The 18,747-nt window shown below is 38.1% G+C and overlaps 1 protein-coding gene across 3 annotated transcripts; it reads left to right on the top strand.

The window, feature by feature from the left end:
* The first annotated feature begins 109 nt into the window (after positions 1-109).
* On the top strand, positions 110-18,488 carry LOC102227314 (regulator of G-protein signaling 9-like). Of its 3 annotated transcripts, XM_005794692.3 has the most exons (19): positions 110-1,207; positions 3,963-4,059; positions 4,558-4,608; positions 4,740-4,846; positions 5,836-5,887; positions 5,976-6,034; positions 6,507-6,583; positions 6,670-6,751; positions 9,751-9,813; positions 10,178-10,207; positions 10,302-10,363; positions 11,213-11,326; positions 11,410-11,525; positions 11,634-11,721; positions 11,883-12,021; positions 12,297-12,379; positions 12,513-12,636; positions 13,849-14,246; positions 14,896-18,488. In XM_005794692.3, the coding sequence occupies exons 1-19, from the start codon at positions 1,139-1,141 to the stop codon at positions 15,056-15,058; spliced, it is 1,974 nt and encodes a 657-aa protein (XP_005794749.1). In that variant the 5' UTR covers positions 110-1,138; the 3' UTR covers positions 15,059-18,488. The 3 variants fall into 3 exon arrangements, with proteins under 3 accessions (XP_005794749.1, XP_023196488.1, XP_023196489.1); XM_023340720.1 differs by lacking the exons at positions 13,849-14,246; positions 14,896-18,488 and having other exon boundaries at positions 12,513-13,317; XM_023340721.1 differs by lacking the exons at positions 110-1,207; positions 3,963-4,059; positions 4,558-4,608; ... (3 more) ...; positions 6,507-6,583; positions 6,670-6,751 and having other exon boundaries at positions 9,760-9,820.
* Positions 18,489-18,747: the final 259 nt, after the last annotated feature.

The following is an 18,747-nucleotide window of genomic DNA, read 5'->3' on the forward strand; positions in this document are numbered from 1 at the left end:
CGCTCCTGCTATGAGAGCGCGCTGCGTTATGACATCAGGAAACCGCAGCTTCACGTTTAAAACGACTGGTCGTATTTTCAAAATATCAATAACAACTATAGGAACACTCTATAAATAATTCCGTGGTCTGAATAATCAGTAAACTTTCAATAAATCAATGTTTTCAAATGATTCAATACCACTCTCTGCTGGATTATGTTAGAAATTGCGGCTTATGGTTTCTGTGTAAAAGAACTCTTGATTCTGATTGGTCGATTCATTTTTCCTTTTACATCGGTGTGTTCAACTGCTGTAGGCTTTCTGAGCACTAGCATTGCTGTCTTTTGAAGTCTATTACATTACCTCCCATGAGCATGTTGGTGAAATTGCAGTGTCGTTGACATATTGTGAGTGGCAGTTTTATTATATACAAACAAAGACACCTCTTTCATTATATACTAGGCCCTACTTTCGCTCCAAAACCTTTTGCAATATTTTTCTTAGTTATTATTAGATATTTCTGAAGAATGTATATCCTAGACTTGTTGAAACATTTTTCATAAAGAGTCGATAATTAATGTAGCAGGTTGGGACAAATGAAACACAAGTAACTCCTTGGACATTGCATCTTTAATAATAAATTATAAGTAAAGCGTCTCTACATTTCGCATAAGAATAATTACAATATAGAGGAAGCACAGGAAGATCATTTCTACAAAGTAACCAATCCAGTGGAGTGTCTTACGACTCTAAAGACATTTGGAAAAACAAAAAAGCAGAAGATGTTTTTAAAATTTCTCTTTTATTCTGGCAAATTTGATTTTAAACACATAGAAGTTGTTTACATTATTAGAAATTCAATGTTAAGACAGTGTAACATAAAATAACATTTTCGGTTACTCATTTATTAAGTGCATTTGCAGTTCATATTTCCCCAATGTATATATAAAAAAAAAAATACTCATTACAATACGTTTATTTAAGTAGGACAAGCAAAGATTATACTAGATGTCTATTTCTATTCAAACAAGCGCTGTGGTGAGGCATTTGAACGCATCACCAGCATCGATTACATCGATTCCCATCACAAGGCACGGAGCTCACTGGCGACAACAGCATTAGACTCAGGAGAGTGTGTGAGTGGAAATAAAAAAAAAAGATGACCATTAGAAATGCTCTTCGGGATCATGGACAGAGATATCGACCTCGGATGGCTTGTCTCAAGAAGGTAGGCTTTCCTTTTTTATTAGACATCATGGAAATCACAGCTCTGCCCGGGCGATGACAGCACCTGCAGATTTTCCTTAATAAACAATCTAATAACCGGACTCTGATGGTCACATTTAACCTCAGACATCCTTCTGTTGATTTGTTCCTATATCACGTAAAATGTGCAACCTCCCTTCAGTGTGTAAAATGACGCAAAACAAGTTATGTGGGTGCTTATAAAGCCAAAAATATACTAACAATCACAAATAATGAAAATGTATTACATGCTACATTCATTCAGTTTTATTTCTGAGTTTGAATAAACAGTAATTTCAAATAATCTGGTGAATAAAATCATTCACCAGATTATATTTCCTCTTGATACATTTGATCAATACTTGTTTTCTATCTTGTTTTAACCTTTTCCCAATAATAAGGTCATTCAGTTTAATGAGCATTAAGTATGGATCAGTATAAGTGCTCCCTGGTATAGTGAGCTGCTACTGGGAAGAACTTAATCCAGGAGCTGTGTACTTGAAAGCAACAGCCTGGTCCTCTGGGTTGAGTTCCTGATCATAAACTATTTACACCTATATTGTAAAACATAAGTGTTTCTGTGTATTTTATTGGAATAGTATGTGATAGACTAACACAACCTAACGTCAGCTTGTTTAGCGAAAGCAAAATGACACATTTGAAAAGCTTTTTAAATACACATATGAGAAGCGTAGCATGCATATTTATTCAGCCCCACTTACCCTGATACGTATGAATAAAAATAAGATCAGCGTAAAAAAACTAAGTCCAAGCAAGATTACCCATGGTAACTCTGGAGAAGCTGCATAGATCCATAGCTCAGGTGGTAGAATCAGCTAAAAGGACAACTATTTTTAGGAATTTTACAAATCTGGTCTTCTGATGGAGTGGCAAGAAGACAGCAATTGTTTATAATTACAACTGCTCCTGAACACATCACCTGTGCTGGTGGCAGCAACATCCTGTAGGAACGTTTTTCTATAGCAGTGAATGGGAAGCTGGCCAGTGTTAAGACCTAAATAAAAAAAAAAAGAGATATTCAAATATATTCCCTATTCACTCTGTGCTCAAGTTAGTTTTAAAAAAAGGTAAAAAACAAAAAAATGTATATATATTTTTAGATACTTCCAAAAAGCAATGGAAGGATTTATAAAGAACAGCAATCCTTCCTCTTCACAATACCATGCATTGCTTTGTGTTGGTCTATGGCATAAAATTCCTCCTTATTAAAAAAGTGTAGCCCATTGTATTTGAAAATGTAGATTTGGGTTTTCTAGTGTTTAATATTTATCACAAGAAACCAAAAGGTTGAGGAAATGGAAATACCAGGTAATTGCAGGTAGTTTGTTTAGGTATATTGTAGATGCTGCACCCCTCTCTCCTGGGGAATGTGCACAAAATAACTTACAGTCCGAGTCCATGAAAGCCCTCTTTGGTTGGGCCCAGCTTCGGGCTTATAGCCTCTCCAGGATGACTTCAAAGCACAATGCCACTTCAAATAGACCTGAGAGTCAGCTGAACTGCTTGCTCTCACTCTGTCTCTCCCTCTCTCACACACACACCTTTACACAAACTGAATGGGTTATGTGCAGGATTTCTTGTTTTCCGGTACGCACACCCGAGCTGCTGGGCGTATTGGGAGCCAAGGGATCAGTTAGGATAACGGAAATTCTGTTTGGGAAGAGGATGACTCATTGAACGCGCCCACACAAAAGTCAAAGTAAAGCCATGAGATCTAGGAATGGTGTGTCACCTCTTAGCAATTACTAGTGAAGCCTCAACGTTTTTGAGCAAGACACTGAGCAGTTGTCCTGTAATACATTATAAATTACAACAGGTGTGTTACTAAATTATTAGTGGAAGAGTGGTAGAGGGTTAAGTCTTTCATAAATGTGCTTTATAACAGCACTATGAGTGGTTAAAATGACAATATTGAAAACCAGCAGCATTTTGTATTCATTTTGTCTTGTTGTTATCACAAACTTCAATGTACTTTATTGGCAGTTGACATAATAGTCCAACATAAAATATTGCTGAATTATGAAGTGGTATGAAAGCGATACATGGTGGGTTAGGTGCTTTTTTGTTGTTGTTGTTTTTTACAAAAATAAAAAATAATAGCACGCCTTTGCATTAAGCGGACCAACTCAAGACTTTGAAAAAACAACATTGCCTTCAATTGCAGCTTTAACTCTTTTTGTATATATCTCTACCAGCTTTTCACATCAACATTAAGATTTGATGAAGATATTGGTGAACATCAATTTTCAAGTCTTACCACATTTAGGTATGGGCTTTGACTGGGCCAAACCAAAACCTAAATTGTAGGACTAGTATGTTTATGGTTGTAGCCTTTAACATGTTTTCTTCCAGGATTGTTGGAAGTGTAAAGACCTGTGGGTATGTGAATGTGTAAACTCGAGAGTGCAACTTCTTGACACATTTGGTCAATTGTTGGATTTTTTTTAGGGGCGTCAGAGCAAAGGGTCCAAATGCACACATGTAACCCACACCCAGATTTCCATTACTTTAAAAGCCATGTATGCCTTCCACTCTGCAGTTGATCTGTGAGATAAAATCCTATTGATATCCACTGATGATTGTGGTTGTAAAATGGCAAAATGTGAAAAAATCTGAATTGGATTTCATTGAAAAATTTCCAGGTTTTTTCTTCAGGCGCAGTGGTTTCCTCCTCTTCTTTTCTCATCTCACTCATCTCTCACTGTGTTATTTTACAGGCAGAGAAGGTGCTGCTGGAGATGCAGGACCCCTGCACAGGAGTGAAGTCGCAGCCTCAGAGACTCGTTATCACCATCATACCCCATGCTATCACTGGTAAAAAAAACAACAAAAAAAACAATAGAACCCTCCCACATAAGCACAAAAACAGATCAATGCACATGCACAGAAATGCACACTCGGTGTAGTCATTCAGCGGCCGACTCTCTGATTGAGGCTGTGTAGTGTCTCTGAAGGATACCGGAGCTATGTATGGGCTCGAGAGTTACAGATTTTTATTTCCATGACAACCACGGCTGTCTCAGACTGAGTCGGAGGGGGGAAAAGTAGGAGGTGAAAGAAGATGATTGAGCAGGCAGGAGGAAACGAGGAAGAGGGAGACAAAAGCAAAGATTCCTGTCTTGACTTCTCCATCATTTCTTACCTTTAAATTCCAGCAGAAAACTGACTGAAACTGAACATGCTGAGGAATTTACTTCTTCTTTTACATCTCTTTGGCACCGTTTTCTGCAACCATTTCCTACCCATAACTTTATCTTTGTTCTTTCATAGTGATGATTTTTTTCCTTAATAAACTTTTGTCCTCCTCTGCAGGTGAAGATATAATTGCATGGTTAGCTGACAGATTTCAAATAGATGCTCAAGGTAAGACATGAGTCATCCAGTCTCATCCAAATGGATGCCAGTTGTTGAAATAATTTCAGGAAGGTGTTACTTGTAAATCTTTAGACCTATTACAGCTTTAATGCTTTAACCTCTCCACCTGCTGTCTCCAGAGGCCAGAAGCTTTGGCTCCATGCTGGTGGCCTTGGGATACATCTACCCTTTGCAGGACCACAAACGTTTAGTGATCAAACCAGACACTTCCCTCTATCGCTTCCAGGTGAACACATTCTCCATTTCAGACGGTCGAAATCCAAACCGTAAACCCAAACAAGCTAGAACACTGACACCTAAAGAATCATTCCCCGTTTTTACTACTGAATTGACGCATCCCTTGTAAAGTGGGTGACCATGTTGTTTGTGTTGGTCCTGCATGAATTACATGCAAAAATGCATTGTATAGCATTTTAAAGAAATGCATTTTATATCTTTATTTGACCTGAGATATGCAATGCATCATGACTGAAATGAAGTCAGATTGCACTGTAAAGATTTAGGTTTTCTCATAAGAGAGCACACCAAAAAAATCTGTAAATATTTTGTTTGGATTGGATATTTTATAGTGCAGTCCATGTTTTACAGGTCACACATTTGCGGTATGACATTTGTAGCACAGTACCTTGCAATAGTATTAGTTTGCAAGGTACTATTGTGACACTTTGTCACATTATAATCACAAACTTCAATATATGTTGCGATTATAAGTGATGTGGGCCAAAACTGCCAAACTTAAAGTATTAAATGGGCTAACATTTGTAGAAAATGAATCCGTGAATGAGCTTCAATCTGAAACATTTAAAAGGTCGTACACATATTCTTTACTAAAAGACAAGCATAAAATTTCTTATTTGTTGGATAAATTGTTTGCGTGTTTTCTTGGTCTGTCGTCAACAGCATTGGGATAGGGTGAAATATGAAATATTTGCAGTAGGTTTAATGACTGGATGAGCTCAAGATGATTTTGAGTAAAAGTTGGTGGACGTTTGTGCTGCTGTCTTCTCTGGTGATAATCTCAAAAATAAGAGATAGTTGCCCTCTGTTACATCAAACACTTCCCGTTTCAAGAAAAAAAAATTTCTGCTTATTTTTGTAAAAAGCACAACTGTGAATTTTCTCTTCTAAATTGTGTCTACAAGCATTTCTGAAACATTTGTTTCTTGAATTTGAAATAATCCGACTGAACTTTAACTTGGTTCTTTGGTGTTTCAGACTCCATATTTCTGGCCCACTCAACAGTGGCCCGTTGAGGATACAGATTATGGTGAGAATGACGCATAGTTGTTATTTACAGTTCCTCCCATGTCATGTTTACAGTCTACTAATTTATTACGTGTGTTCAACTCCTGAAGCAATCTACCTAGCAAAAAGAAACATCCGGAAGAAAGGAATCCTGGAGCTGCACGAGCAGGCAAGGAAACTTAATGAAAAATGACCAGGTTCACTTGGAGGAAGGGAAAAGACAACCCTGAATGTTTTTAGTGGATTTTTCTTCTTTTCCATTACAGAAGAAAGGAAATATTGAGAATAGCATGAAAATTATGTCTTGGAGAAGCTGCTGTGTTCTTTCCAAGCAGTGTGCGTTTACAGGAAGTTTTATTTGCTAAAAGGGAAATAATCTCTTTGTTTTTAAATTTTTATGTAAAGTATAAAAGTTACTCTCCAATTCACACAAGACAGCTGTTGCAGGTGTTTGTCGCAGTTCTCTGCACCATCGCCATTTTGACTTTGTTGTCAAAAAATGTAAGTAGCAAAACAAATGCCTCCTCCTTATACTTATTTCTCCAAGTGAGCCTAATACTCTGTCATAGAGACGCAGATTATTGCCAGATGAAATCCTTCTTTTTAAATTTGTTTACTGTGCTGATATTCAATGTGCTCAGGAGCAGTACAACCATCTTCACAAGTGGATGAACCACAAGTGGGACTTCGTAGTAATGCAGGCTAAAGAACAGTATAGGTAAGCAGGAAAGAAACTCGGCAACATCCCAGGTTTTGTAGTGAAGAAAGTGTTACGATTGTGCTTGTGTGTTCTTTTACTTTTAGAGCGGCAAAAGAGAGGAAGAAACCGGACCGAGTGGTGTTTGACTGCCAGGAAAGAGCCTACTGGGTTGTACACAGACCTCCGGTTAGAAAGCATTCACACAAGCTTTAACTATACACATGTAGCGTTGATTTAACCCCAGCAAATGGACACAAAACCTTTTTGGAAGGAGCTTTGTCCTCATAGTGCAAGCATTTAACAGATTTCAGCCCCCAAATTGTTGCGTAACATTTGCCCCTTAGATATTTCTTTTTAATTTTTTATGACATGTGTAGGATCAAAACAAGCAATTGCATTTTAATAATGGACTAATATAACCTGATTAAATAAATGAAAATGCAGGCCTGCAAGAGATAATTTGATCTATTAATTAAATCTAATAACTGGTTGTGCTCCCCACTTTTATGCAGAATTATTTTAAGACACAACAGAGGGTTTTTGAGCATTATCTTTAATGGTCATGTAAGACAAGATCAAACTTTGACTAGACCTCTTCAAAAAGCCTACATTTGTTTGCACTTATTTTATTTGGATATGTTTCGGATCATTGTCTTGTTTGATCTGGAAAATGTTAAATGTGACAAAAAAGCAAAAACAGAACAAATCTGAAAGGAGCTGAAATCTTTTTAATAGCATTGTGTTTCACAAATGTACACACTGATAATAGTCAGAAACTGGATGCAAGTTCTTACATGTGCACTGAATGTTCAATGGCAGCCGACACAGAAACCAAAAAAATAAATTGCGAGCCTTCTCCACACTTCCCAGGGCATCTCATTATCTCGACCCATGACTCCTCATTATCATTACATGTCCAGGCAGCAGAAAAGGGCACGACTGATTAATATTTTATTTCTGAGCTAGAGAATGTGTTGCAGTGTGTTGCGTCTTGGGGACATGGAGAGTCTTATGTCGTGACTCTGGTGCAGAGACCAGCCGAGTAAATCGTAGCCTGTCCATCAGTTACTTCAAATAAAGACAGATCCAGCTAGAAATCCACCAAATAAAATATATCAACCACAAATTTTCTTGTGATTTTTTGGTGTTTTATGTAATATGCAGCTGCTTTAGGACGCCTGTGTGTACTTTAATCTATATATGCATCTGTAATCACAGCTAAAAAAGGATTAATTCAAAATTTACCATTTTGTCGATTGTAACAGCTTTCGATTGAATAAAAACAAGATATACTTACTCAGTTAGCGTTGTAGGTCACCGCCCAATGTGAGTCAGGTCATGACACTAAACTTATGCTGTGGAAACAGATAGCTTCTTCTTTTAGTCTGGGGTTTATTTTAACAAATAAAGAAGTTGGTTTTGGAGAAACAATTTCTTGATAAATTGTTAATCTTGTAGTTCAGGTTATGCATAAACTAACGTTTCTCCATTTGAACAAGGAGGACAGTGAAGCAGCCAAATTATGAGATTGTTATTGATGATTTCATCAATTTAAAAAAAAATATTACACATTAAACACAAAATAATTGTTTTCGGATGTATTTAATTCTTCTGGATTTGTTGTGTCACCCATAAAATTCAGTGGGAGTCAGTGAAATATTCAGGGTTATATTAGTAGTTCAGTTTGTTCTAAAAGTTATAGTGGAAGTAATTTATAGTTGCACTTAAAACGATTCAAGACAATATATTTAATTAACAAGTTGTTTCATAACTTAATTGAAATTATATTTTCAATAACTAACTACCATCTTAAAATGATTAAAATCTCTTAAAAAATATTTGTTTTTGCCAATGGGGGTGATCTCAGAGACACCTCATGTAACCAGTTACATTAGGCTTAAATACCTGGATTGTTGATTATAACATCTCATCTGAGATTTGCCTTTTACCAAGTTTAAAGTTAAAGCAACAATTTCTATGCCATCTGGTGGCAGAAACGAGTTGCTATAAATGCAACAAGATTCTTGAGGAGCCAGGTGGCCATAAACCCTCAATTGACAGAAAAATGCCATCAGCAGGAATTGCTGGCAGCAGCCGCTGAGCTCTCCAGCTTCTGATGTTTAAAATAATATAATATATTAAATGCTAAAGGCTCCGTGTCCGACCTTCAAGATGAGCTCTACTCCTTACCCAAAGCACAAAAACATCAGCTCCAGTTTACTTACAACTATATATTAATAAACCAACGAGCTCTGAGGGTTTCTGTTCAACAGAGTGACTAATCAAAACAGGAAATGTTCGTGTCTGTGGATCAGCTGGTTGTCTGAAATAGGAAGTATGAAACATATTCTGAAAATAACACTAGCCCTACAGTGAAGCATGGTAGTGGTTTAGTGATGCTCTGGGGCTGCTTTTCTTCTTCCGGTACTGGAAAACTGCAGGATGTGGAGGATAAAATGGATTCAGTCAAGCATCAGGAAATCCTGGGAGAAAATGTCACGCCATCTACAATGCAGCTAAAGCTTTGATCTAATCACAGGACGACAATCCACCAAGACTTGACTTCAAATGAAGTTATGGAAGTTACTAGAATGGCCATGACAATCAGTTGATTTGAAATGTTTTGAAAAATTTGATTTGAAAAAGAAAAATGGTTGCACCACACCAGCCTGTTAATACTATTGAATTTTAGGCCTTTGTCCATGACAGCATTTCTCTGGAACTTTGTCAGAGGCTGGTGTCTGACTACAAATCACATTCGATGGAGGTCGTAACTGCAGAAGGGTTCTCTACTGTAAACCAAACATGCTTGTCATAAAGGGCTACAACAATGTCGATAAGGCATTCATCATTATGGTATTTTTTTTTTTGTTGAATTTTGGGAAATAACTAATATTATAATGTTAGCTGTAACAACCAGTTTTTGTTCCTTTTTAATTTTTTGTTGCAAATTTACCAAAATGCATAATTTAGAGTTGTGGTTGAATAATTTTGGTTCCATTTGTTCATTAAAAGTCACTTCACACTTGTAACGAGCCACTTGCTGTTTCTAATGGCTAGAAAAAAAAAAGAAGATCATACAGAATCAACTGTTCATTAGCATCAGAAATAGCCACCTGTTCTAATTAATTGGTCCCTTGCTTATCCCACAGTGTCTAATTGCCTTTATTGTAATGTGTGTTCAGCCAGGGACTGTGAGTGCCATGGACTACGGGCTGGATCGAAGAACAGATCCTAATACAGACGAGGTAACAGGTGAGTCCCCGCATGACCTACAGGACCATAATTCTTCTCGATCAGCTTAAACCCAGTAAGAGGCTTTAATGCATGAATGCAGTTGCATAAAATTATGCTTGCCTTCTATTTCAAGCCTATGCTGTCTGCTTACAGTATTGATTTCCATCTTATTGCTTGTCTTCGCTTTTGTTCTTTTCTCCTCTGCAGGCATTTTCCCATGGCTCTATTTTTTCCACCCACTGGTTACACCACCAGTTTATACCATAAAAAAAAAAAATCTTAACTTCAAAAATGTGACTTGGAAAAAAATCACCATAAAAAAAAAACAATTAAGAAAAACAATATCAAATGTCTTGTATATATTCTTGTTCTCAGACACAAACACCTGACTACTACGAGAGAATTGTAAGTAGGATTTTCTCTCTTGTATTTTCCTCCTGCTTGCGTTATTGCTCAGCTAAAATTGGTATTTTGTTCTGCCTCGTCTCACCTGTTGTAGATGATCTTCACCCAGCAGTCCATCATGAGGCCCAGAGTGAAGTCATCTGTGTCCATTGGCGCGTAAGACAGCCTCAGATTTACATTACCTGCACTCTGATACCCACAACGACAAATTCACCTTTTAGTTAGATCTGATCACTAAGTGTGCGCCTCAAAACATTACATATGCCGTTATGACACAATTACAGTATGGTAGCCTTGAAAAAAAAAAAAAACATATTTAGAAAAATGCCTTCTAATGGAAGTTGAGTACATTTGTCCTTAATATTTTTCTTGTTCTCATCTTATGAAAACAAGATGATTTTCTTTGTTTTAGGATAACAAAATTAACTTTTTAAAACGATATTTGCCAAATTAAAATGCTTTGTTTTTGAACCATTTGAGTTAAAAATCTGCCATTTTTCTTCCATTCAATTTATTCATGCCTTACCTAACTGCACTTCTGCAGAGCTTTCTGAGTGGTCAGACATGTAAATTGGTGTGAACTGTTTTCAAGGCTTTAAGGAGAAATCCTCTTATGCTAAATACAAATAGCATAACTTAGGTTAGCAAAGTTTGACCTAAAAGAAGCACATTACCGCTGCACCAATGTGCTTTTAACCAAAGTAGAGATGTTTGGCTGTCATGCAATGCGTTTGGAGAAAACCACACATAGTATATCAGCTCAAACATCTTATGCCAACTGTCGAGCATGTCAGTGAAGGGGTGATGAAATAAATGAAGGCACTGAATCAACATTGAAGTTCTTTACCAGAAGATTCTAGAGTCAAAATGAGGCCATCTGTCTGTTAGATGAAGCTCTTCCTGAACAGCACAATGATTCCAGCAAGTCTACATGTACATGTGGTAAAACATTATTTATGATCACAAATCTACATCAAACAATGAATCTTATATCCTGCATTGCAGACTGGTGAAGTACAGCGCCACCTATAGCGGTCACGACCCTTTTCTCTCCAAGTGTCTTCCCAGCAACCCATGGCTCACCGACGATACAACATACTGGACCTTGAACATGTCTAAGTGAGTCAGACATGTTCTCTAACAGCCAGCCTTATTCAACAGTCTAATTTTCCTCCTCTGTGATTTTTCAATTTGTGCAACAGCGTGGAAATTCCCACCAAGATGCGTGTAGAGAGGTGGACATTCAGCTTCAAAGAGCTTCTCTCAGATCCTCGAGGACGGGATGATTTCAGACTCTTCTTGAAGAAAGAATTCAGTGGTATGGACTATATTGAATGAGAATGAGCAAAAAAAAACAAAAAAACAAAACAAAAATGCAGTGTTGGACTTGAATGCTTGTGTGGTTTCCTTGTCTGTATGTTTATAGGAGAGAACTTGGCATTCTGGGAAGGCTGTGAAGATCTGAAGTGGGGAACTGCTGTCGCGATGAGAGAGAAAGCAGAGCAGATCTACAAGTAATGACTTTTTGGGATCTACTGATTGGAATTGAGTTTGAAAGATCTTTTTTATTTTCCCTACTGCATGAATTTCTGTAATTTTTCAGCAGAAAAGTTATTCAAACTTTAGAAACATTTTCCGATACATTCTTGACCTTCCTTCTCCCATCTTTTTCCAGGACATTTTTGGCACGTGGCGCCCCGCGATGGATCAATATTGATGGGAAAACAATGGAAATCACAGTGAAGGGGTTGAAGCACCCACACAGATACGTTCTGGACGCAGCCCAAACGCACATCTACATGCTAATGAAGAAGGTCAGTGAACACATCAGCAGTCAGGCCTTAGGATTGGCAGTGTTCAATGTCTGCTTAACAGTTAGGCTCTGTAGTATGTTCACAAGACTGCAGAACCTGAGATAATTATATCACTGTAATAAGTAGCTGGATATAGAAGTATGAGTTAATAAAGCAAGAGCAATAAATTTGATGACTAATGTCTCATAAGGTAAATATAATTATAAAAAAAATCTTTGTACTATTTGAAGATAAAGAATATTTTGGCTTTTCTTTCTGTCTTTCTTTCCTTGCAGGACTCATATGGGCGGTACCTAAAATCTCCTGTGTTTAAAGAAACCTTAAAGAAAGCCATCTGTCCCGAAGAGCACAAATTCAAGTGAGCGACATCTTTTAGATGTTTTTACATTTGATGTCCGATACTTGAAGAATGTTGAACTTCTATCCACTTAAGCATGTTTTGGAAAATCACATCCATCACTCTCCATTGTCTCCTTTTTCATTTCCCTCAGTGAAGTGCAGTTGGAGCAGAATGCCAGGAACAGGCGGCCCAGTCTAAGCCCCATCATCATCCGGCAGCAGGAGCAGGAGCAAAGGGCCAAGATGGCCGCCAACGCCCCAGTTGACATTACACAGGTCATGAGCAAACTCAGCAAGCAGGGCAAGGAAATGGGTCCTCATCATTCCAAGTGAAAACACCTCAAGTTCAGCGACAAACATGATTAGCATTTATGTTTTTTCAATTTCTGCAGAGGTTTAGTTTGAGAATAAATTAGTACATTAATAATATTCATTTTGATCTCAAACTGAAGGAAAATGTGACGTGAAGCTGTAGACTAAATTTAATGTGACTTATGTTCAAACTGTTGTTAGTTGTACAAAACATTAAAATAATAGAAATAGTAATATATTTTTGCTAAGCCTCCTAGTGACATGTACTGAGCAACACTAAAGATGTTTTTTGTAAGCAATCCTGTTTTAATCAAACTCAGATGAAAAGTTACACTTGTTATAGTTTTATTATGCATATATAATGAGTAACGACAAGCATAGGACCAAAGTCTGTTGTCTTATCAGTGAAAGCTGCCATTGTTTCTCATAAAGTGTCCATCTTTTTCTGTTGTTGTTCTGTAGTGCTGCTCTCTGTCTTTCTTTGTCATCAGTCATAAGTGAATAAATCAAAATCACCTCATTTTTATTTGTTTGTGTCATTTACTGTGTTTCAATGTAATCAGTTTGTTACTATGCACGTTGTTAGGATCGGATTTATTCCTTCCTTCGTTTCTTCTTTCCTTCCTTCTGTCCTTTCTTTTTTCTTTCCTCCCTCCTTTCCTCCCTTCCTTCCTTCCTAATATCTTTCTCTCCTCTATTCTTTTTTCATTCTATTTGTTGTTTCTCCCTCTTTCTTCATCTTCTTGGATGTTTTCATCTTTCTTTCTTACCCTAATCTGCTGTTCTTTTTCCTTCTTTCTCTCCTCCTAACGTCCCTTTGTCACTTTCTGTCTTCCCTTATATTGTACCTTCATTCCTTCTTTCCTTCCTTCATTCGTTCGTTCATTCCTTCCTTCCTTTTTTCTTTGCTTTCTTCCTTTCAACAACTTGACTCAGCTCCTGCACAATAAGATATTTTAAGGTAATTAACCAGTGACTGTAATTTGTCTGTTTCATGAAATACTCAGCTGTAGTAAGGTTTAAAACTATCAATTAGTATCAATATCTCCCAGTTAACTCTTAGTTGGTTGATTGAAATATACTGGACAGGACGATTTAGAATTTTCCAGATCCCACACACTGACTTTTCCCGACCCGGATGCCCTCTGACTGTTGTCTTGCTCTCTGATCCCACAGCTGTGCCGATTTACCACTCCTGTCCCGCACCTCGCTGTCTACACCGGAATCCCTGACCCACCTTCTGCCACCGCTTCACCCTCTCTCCCTTTCCTCGCACACACCCCAGTCTGTCCGTCCCCAATCAGTGTGGCCTTAGACAGCACCTCGGCTTCTGAGCGGCGGCTGGAGGCCAGCGAGGGTGAGGGCAACACAGAGGTTCGGGCCCCTGAGGGGGGGAACTTGTCCAAGTCTCGAATGGCCCTGTCGCTGCGCCGACTGCTGAAGAGAGGCTGCAGCCCCTCCGCCATGTTCGCAAGCCTGTCGCCCAAATGCCACACGGCGGCCACAACAAGTAGCCGCATTCAGCCAATCACACCAGATGAGCCCAGCCAGGCTCCACCCAGAAGAATCGGCAAGTAAGTGGTGGCAAATTGCAACCCTCAGTCGAAAACCTTTAGGCAACGCTTTAGCTCTGATTAAACACTTTAGTTCATGTAGTGCAATCATCAAAGTGCACAATCCACAGCTGTGGTGCTGCACTCATGTTAACCACAAAAGAGGTGAAAATGGTGGGAAAACATTTAAAGAACAAACCAAAGGCCAGGGACAAAATATAATACACACACTCTTTCTATTGCAATTTTAAGAGTAAGAGCTTATTTTTAGTACCCTACATGCTTCTTGGTATATGTTAGAAACATTATAATTAAACCATCTTTTATCCTACTAAGAAGCACTTCTTCAAGAGTATGTTCTGTATGAAGAAACATTAGTTAATGGCAACAAAAACTCCTTTAGTGACTTTGTTTAGAGAGACAAAAAAATGAACACCTCATTAAATATTCAGTTTATTTGGATCTAAACACCTAAAAATATTTTCTGCAAAGTGCTGCTTGACATAACACAGCAAAGCTTTAAACAGAATTACTTTTTCTATTTGTTTTATTGTTTCCCTCGCTATATTATTTTTGATTATGTCCTTGTCTCTTTTGAATAAGATAAATAATTGTGGATGAGCTTCAGACCTGGAACGACGTACAAAATCCTGTGTTCAATATCTTTCAGCTTCTTCCAGATCAAAGTAGACGTTCCTCCCGAGTGCCGGATCTACCCCATTGAGTCTGAGGATGAGGACGAGGAGAACAGGCCTGCATCTCGGGACGCAGTGGGAACGGAGGAGATCATTTGCCCCTGGGAGAGTCTTACTCGACAGAACGGGACAGGCTAATTGGCTGGATTTATACAGGTGTAACGCCACAGGACTTTTAGGGTGGAATATGTAACACAAATACGAAACAACGTCAAGACCTGCAAGAATCTCTCAGTCTTGGACACCAAATGACAAAAACCTTCAACATGTGACCGCCTGCTGCTCTGAAAGGTTGTTGCAGAGATGTTCCATTGCTCACCCTGTTTTTTGTCAAACACCACGAAAAAAGTAGCTGCGAAACAAAAATACTGGTGTTATCAGTCTGAAATTTTAAAAGGTAAATTTTTGTTTTCAAAACAAGGGTTTATTGGGGTTCAGTCACCTGGTCTTGGCGTGTTTTGTCGACTTGAAAGAGACATTTTGTAGGGAGGCTGCAGAAGTGGGGATGGTCAAGGTCAGTCCCAAATCAAGAACTGTGTCCATAATCTGAACACAAAGACCAAACAGTTTTCCAGACCCAACCAGGGCTGTCTCTTGTCCCCAATCCTATTTCTGATGTTCATGGATTGGATGCATGACTTAGTCTCATCTTTGCTTGTTCAAGCCAGGACCTCCAAGTCAAGAGACAGCTCTCGTATGTAATCCATGGGTCTCAGTAAGAAAATTATGGATTAATCTTCCAGGGCAGAGTCTGTCTATTCCTTTAGAGGCGGATGGGAGTGTTACTCTTTTCTGTTGTGGCGAGAGAAAAAGATAAACAACAAAAATCTCCTTTTATTTAATAACCTATTTACATTCCAACTAAAAATAAAATTTAAAAATAAGGTAAGAAGCTTTGTCTTTAGGGAGGAGATTGGAGCAGAGCTGCAGCTCCTCTGCATTGAAAAAGGTCTGTTGAAGTGGTTTGGCTATCTGATTATGATTCTGCCAGGAGACCTCCCTTTGGCAGCGTTTCAGCCACTGGGAGGAGACACCAGCAGACAATGGATGGATGCATTTTACCTTTCAACGAAAGCAGAGCTAAGCAGCTCACATGGTTTAGGTCCACAAGACGTAAAAAAGGCTGTCTAAGTCTTCCTTTAGTTGCAGCCTTACCAACCAGGACTGATGTGAGCCCCAGCTGAGCTCAAGCCGGGGGATGGTTTTAACAATAGTCACTCCACATGGGGACAGCAGAGTTTGCCAAAGTTCAAGCGCTTTCACAGCTTGAACTTTAGCTTTCATGCCTTACCTTACTCTGTATCTCACGATGGACTGAAGCCCAACAGCAACCTTAAACCACATCTCAGTCTGACCTTGAAACATTCAATAAAGTAAGACAAAGACAGCCAAGGAGGTATCTTCAGAATGGCAAGGACAAAGAAGTCAGAAGAATAGAATACAAAGATAGACATACATTTACTGACATTGTTGTGGCTGTAAAGGAACATTAATTCAACAAGTAACTAAGTCTAAAACCCTCGGCGGAGAATAACCAAAGCAGACAGAGACCTGTAGACTCTGCTTCCACATGCTTGTTCAGATGTTTCTATATACTTACTAATGTAGAGACGTTTTCTTGTACTGCAAGATAGATTTAGAAGTCTCTGTTTATTAAATTATCTATTTTGTGAAAAAAACCCAAAACAACAAAAAAAACTGAGCCAGACCAGTTTGGGGTAAAGTGGGAGCACAGGAACAGCTTGTCTACATACAGTCATTGTATAAAAAGGTACACCCTTTTTTAATCCTAGGATTATAAATAATCTGGTCTTTATAAAGCTTTAAAATTATAAATCTAACCTCAAGTGTACAAAAACAGACAGCAGATTCCACACTGCCGCTATTTAATAAGCAAAGATCAAGTCAAATACAGAGAAGCTGTGTGTGAAAAATGAACAAAAAGCAGTTAGATTATTTCATTTGATTATGGAGGAATTTTGGCCCATTCTTCTTTGCAACATTGATTTTGTTGTTTGAGGTTTTCAGATGTTTGTATCTGCACAGGTTTCTTAAAATATCACCACATTATTCCACCTTACTTCTCATCAACGATTCTGTTATAGATTTGCTGGAATGTTAAGGATCATTTTGACTTTTGATGGCCCAGTTTAGGCTAAACTTCAGACAGGAAGTCTAATCTTTGACTCTAGACTTATTTGGTTGGAGATGAGTTTGTGTTTGACTCAGTGGCTTTGAAGCGCCAATATTACATAGTTGCAAAACAGATCTAGGCCCATATTATCACACTTCAACTATGCTTGGCAATTTTTATGAGATGTTTGTGCTGAATGTTGTGCATTCTGGTATACACAGGAGTTCATGGTACAATCAATAGACCCTTTCTGATAATAGTTTCTACAAGAAAGATTGACCCTGTTTATGAATACTTTTGTCATTCATATTACAGGCAGATGTTGTGTTTCAGAGAATGATTTTGGAGTTGTTGCTCAAATAATCACTTCTCCATCACCATGCATTTGATAGAAAATGAGATGAACATCTCTCAGAAGATTGAGAGCTAAATTGTTAAATTGTCCACTGGTATGAACAATTTAGCTTTAGCAATTAGCTCCGAGTTTTTGATGCTCGATAGCATCCCTGCCTTCATCTTAGTGTTTAACTTTTAGATGAATCCCATTTGATTCAGGTGTTTTGGAGAAGGGATGCATCTAGAAGTTGCAGACAAGTAGCTCCTGAAAGTTGGACATGTCATGTTGCTTTACTCTTTTTAGAGACAAGAGACTTTTTTTATTCAATACTCAAGAAAGCTATAGTTGTTCCCTTTAATTCTTGTAATTCTGTCATGAATTTTCACATTCAAAATTTTGACTGAGGCTTATAGTTTCTGATATGGAGCTCTTGGGTTTTGACCAGCAGCTATCTTAAAAGGTTTTTCCACTTGGGTGTAATCTCTCTCTCTTTAGAATGATGGACTTCTTAATGTTTGGAAAAGGCTTTATGATCCTTCCCAGACTGATGGACAGTCACTACAGATGTTTTTTCTGCCTTGGCATCTGTATTGCAGAAACTCCTGCTTTTGTAACAATTGTCACACTGATGGCAATCAGTAGATTTAATTGCATCTTGCTGACCCTTTTCCTTTTCACCTCCATGGACGCAGCAAAGGCGTACTTAGTTTTTCAAACACTGATTTCATTATTGGACGTATTTGTTTCATAAATGGCAATGCTAAATCTGGTGTGTCTTCTTATAACCCTAGATTTAAAAGAGGGTGCTCTTTCTTTTTACCAAGGAGGATACAGGTTGTAGTTTTGTATTTGGCTCCACCCCTATTTTGTACCCTCTGTGTAGCTGTTGTGTACCAAACACCAAACAGAATGAGATGTTTATGGTCTCTTCTTTTGGGAAGGGACAGCAGAACATGATCTAACTAACTGAATGTATTATCTTTATCATGTTTACAGATGCAAGAATGTGAAAAGTATCTTGAATTTGTTGTATTTGATATGTACATTCCATGGCTAGTGTCAAGTGCCTCAATAAAAAAAGTGTCTTTTTAACAGTTTCACATGTAATTTGGGTATTTTGTTAGGTCTACACAGGTCCAGTCCTCAAGAACTATTGTTTTGCAACATTTAGATGCATCCCAACGCACCTGAATGAAATGAATGTCTTATTACCAGGTGTCTGCATAGTTACATATCATGCAGATGAGCAAATTCAGTCATTTGATTCAAGTTTGTGGAGAAAGAACACATCTAAAAGTTGCCGGATAGTAGCTCCGGAGCTACTATCCGTTAGTTATTAACTAACTCAATAATAGT

This window comes from Xiphophorus maculatus, chromosome 10, assembly GCF_002775205.1.
Source record: "Xiphophorus maculatus strain JP 163 A chromosome 10, X_maculatus-5.0-male, whole genome shotgun sequence".
NCBI lineage: Eukaryota > Metazoa > Chordata > Actinopteri > Cyprinodontiformes > Poeciliidae > Xiphophorus > Xiphophorus maculatus.

What these genes read in the sequence shown, in the direction of transcription:
- LOC102227314 (XM_005794692.3), top strand. Translation starts at nt 1,139, where the DNA reads ATGACCATTAGAAATGCTCTTCGGGATCATGGACAGAGATATCGACCT. An exon ending in CTGACTACTACGAGAGAATT is followed by an intron (nt 10,208 to 10,301) that starts GTAAGTAGGATT and finishes CACCTGTTGTAG; the next exon opens with ATGATCTTCACCCAGCAGTC. An exon ending in TGGACCTTGAACATGTCTAA is followed by an intron (nt 11,327 to 11,409) that starts GTGAGTCAGACA and finishes TTTGTGCAACAG; the next exon opens with CGTGGAAATTCCCACCAAGA.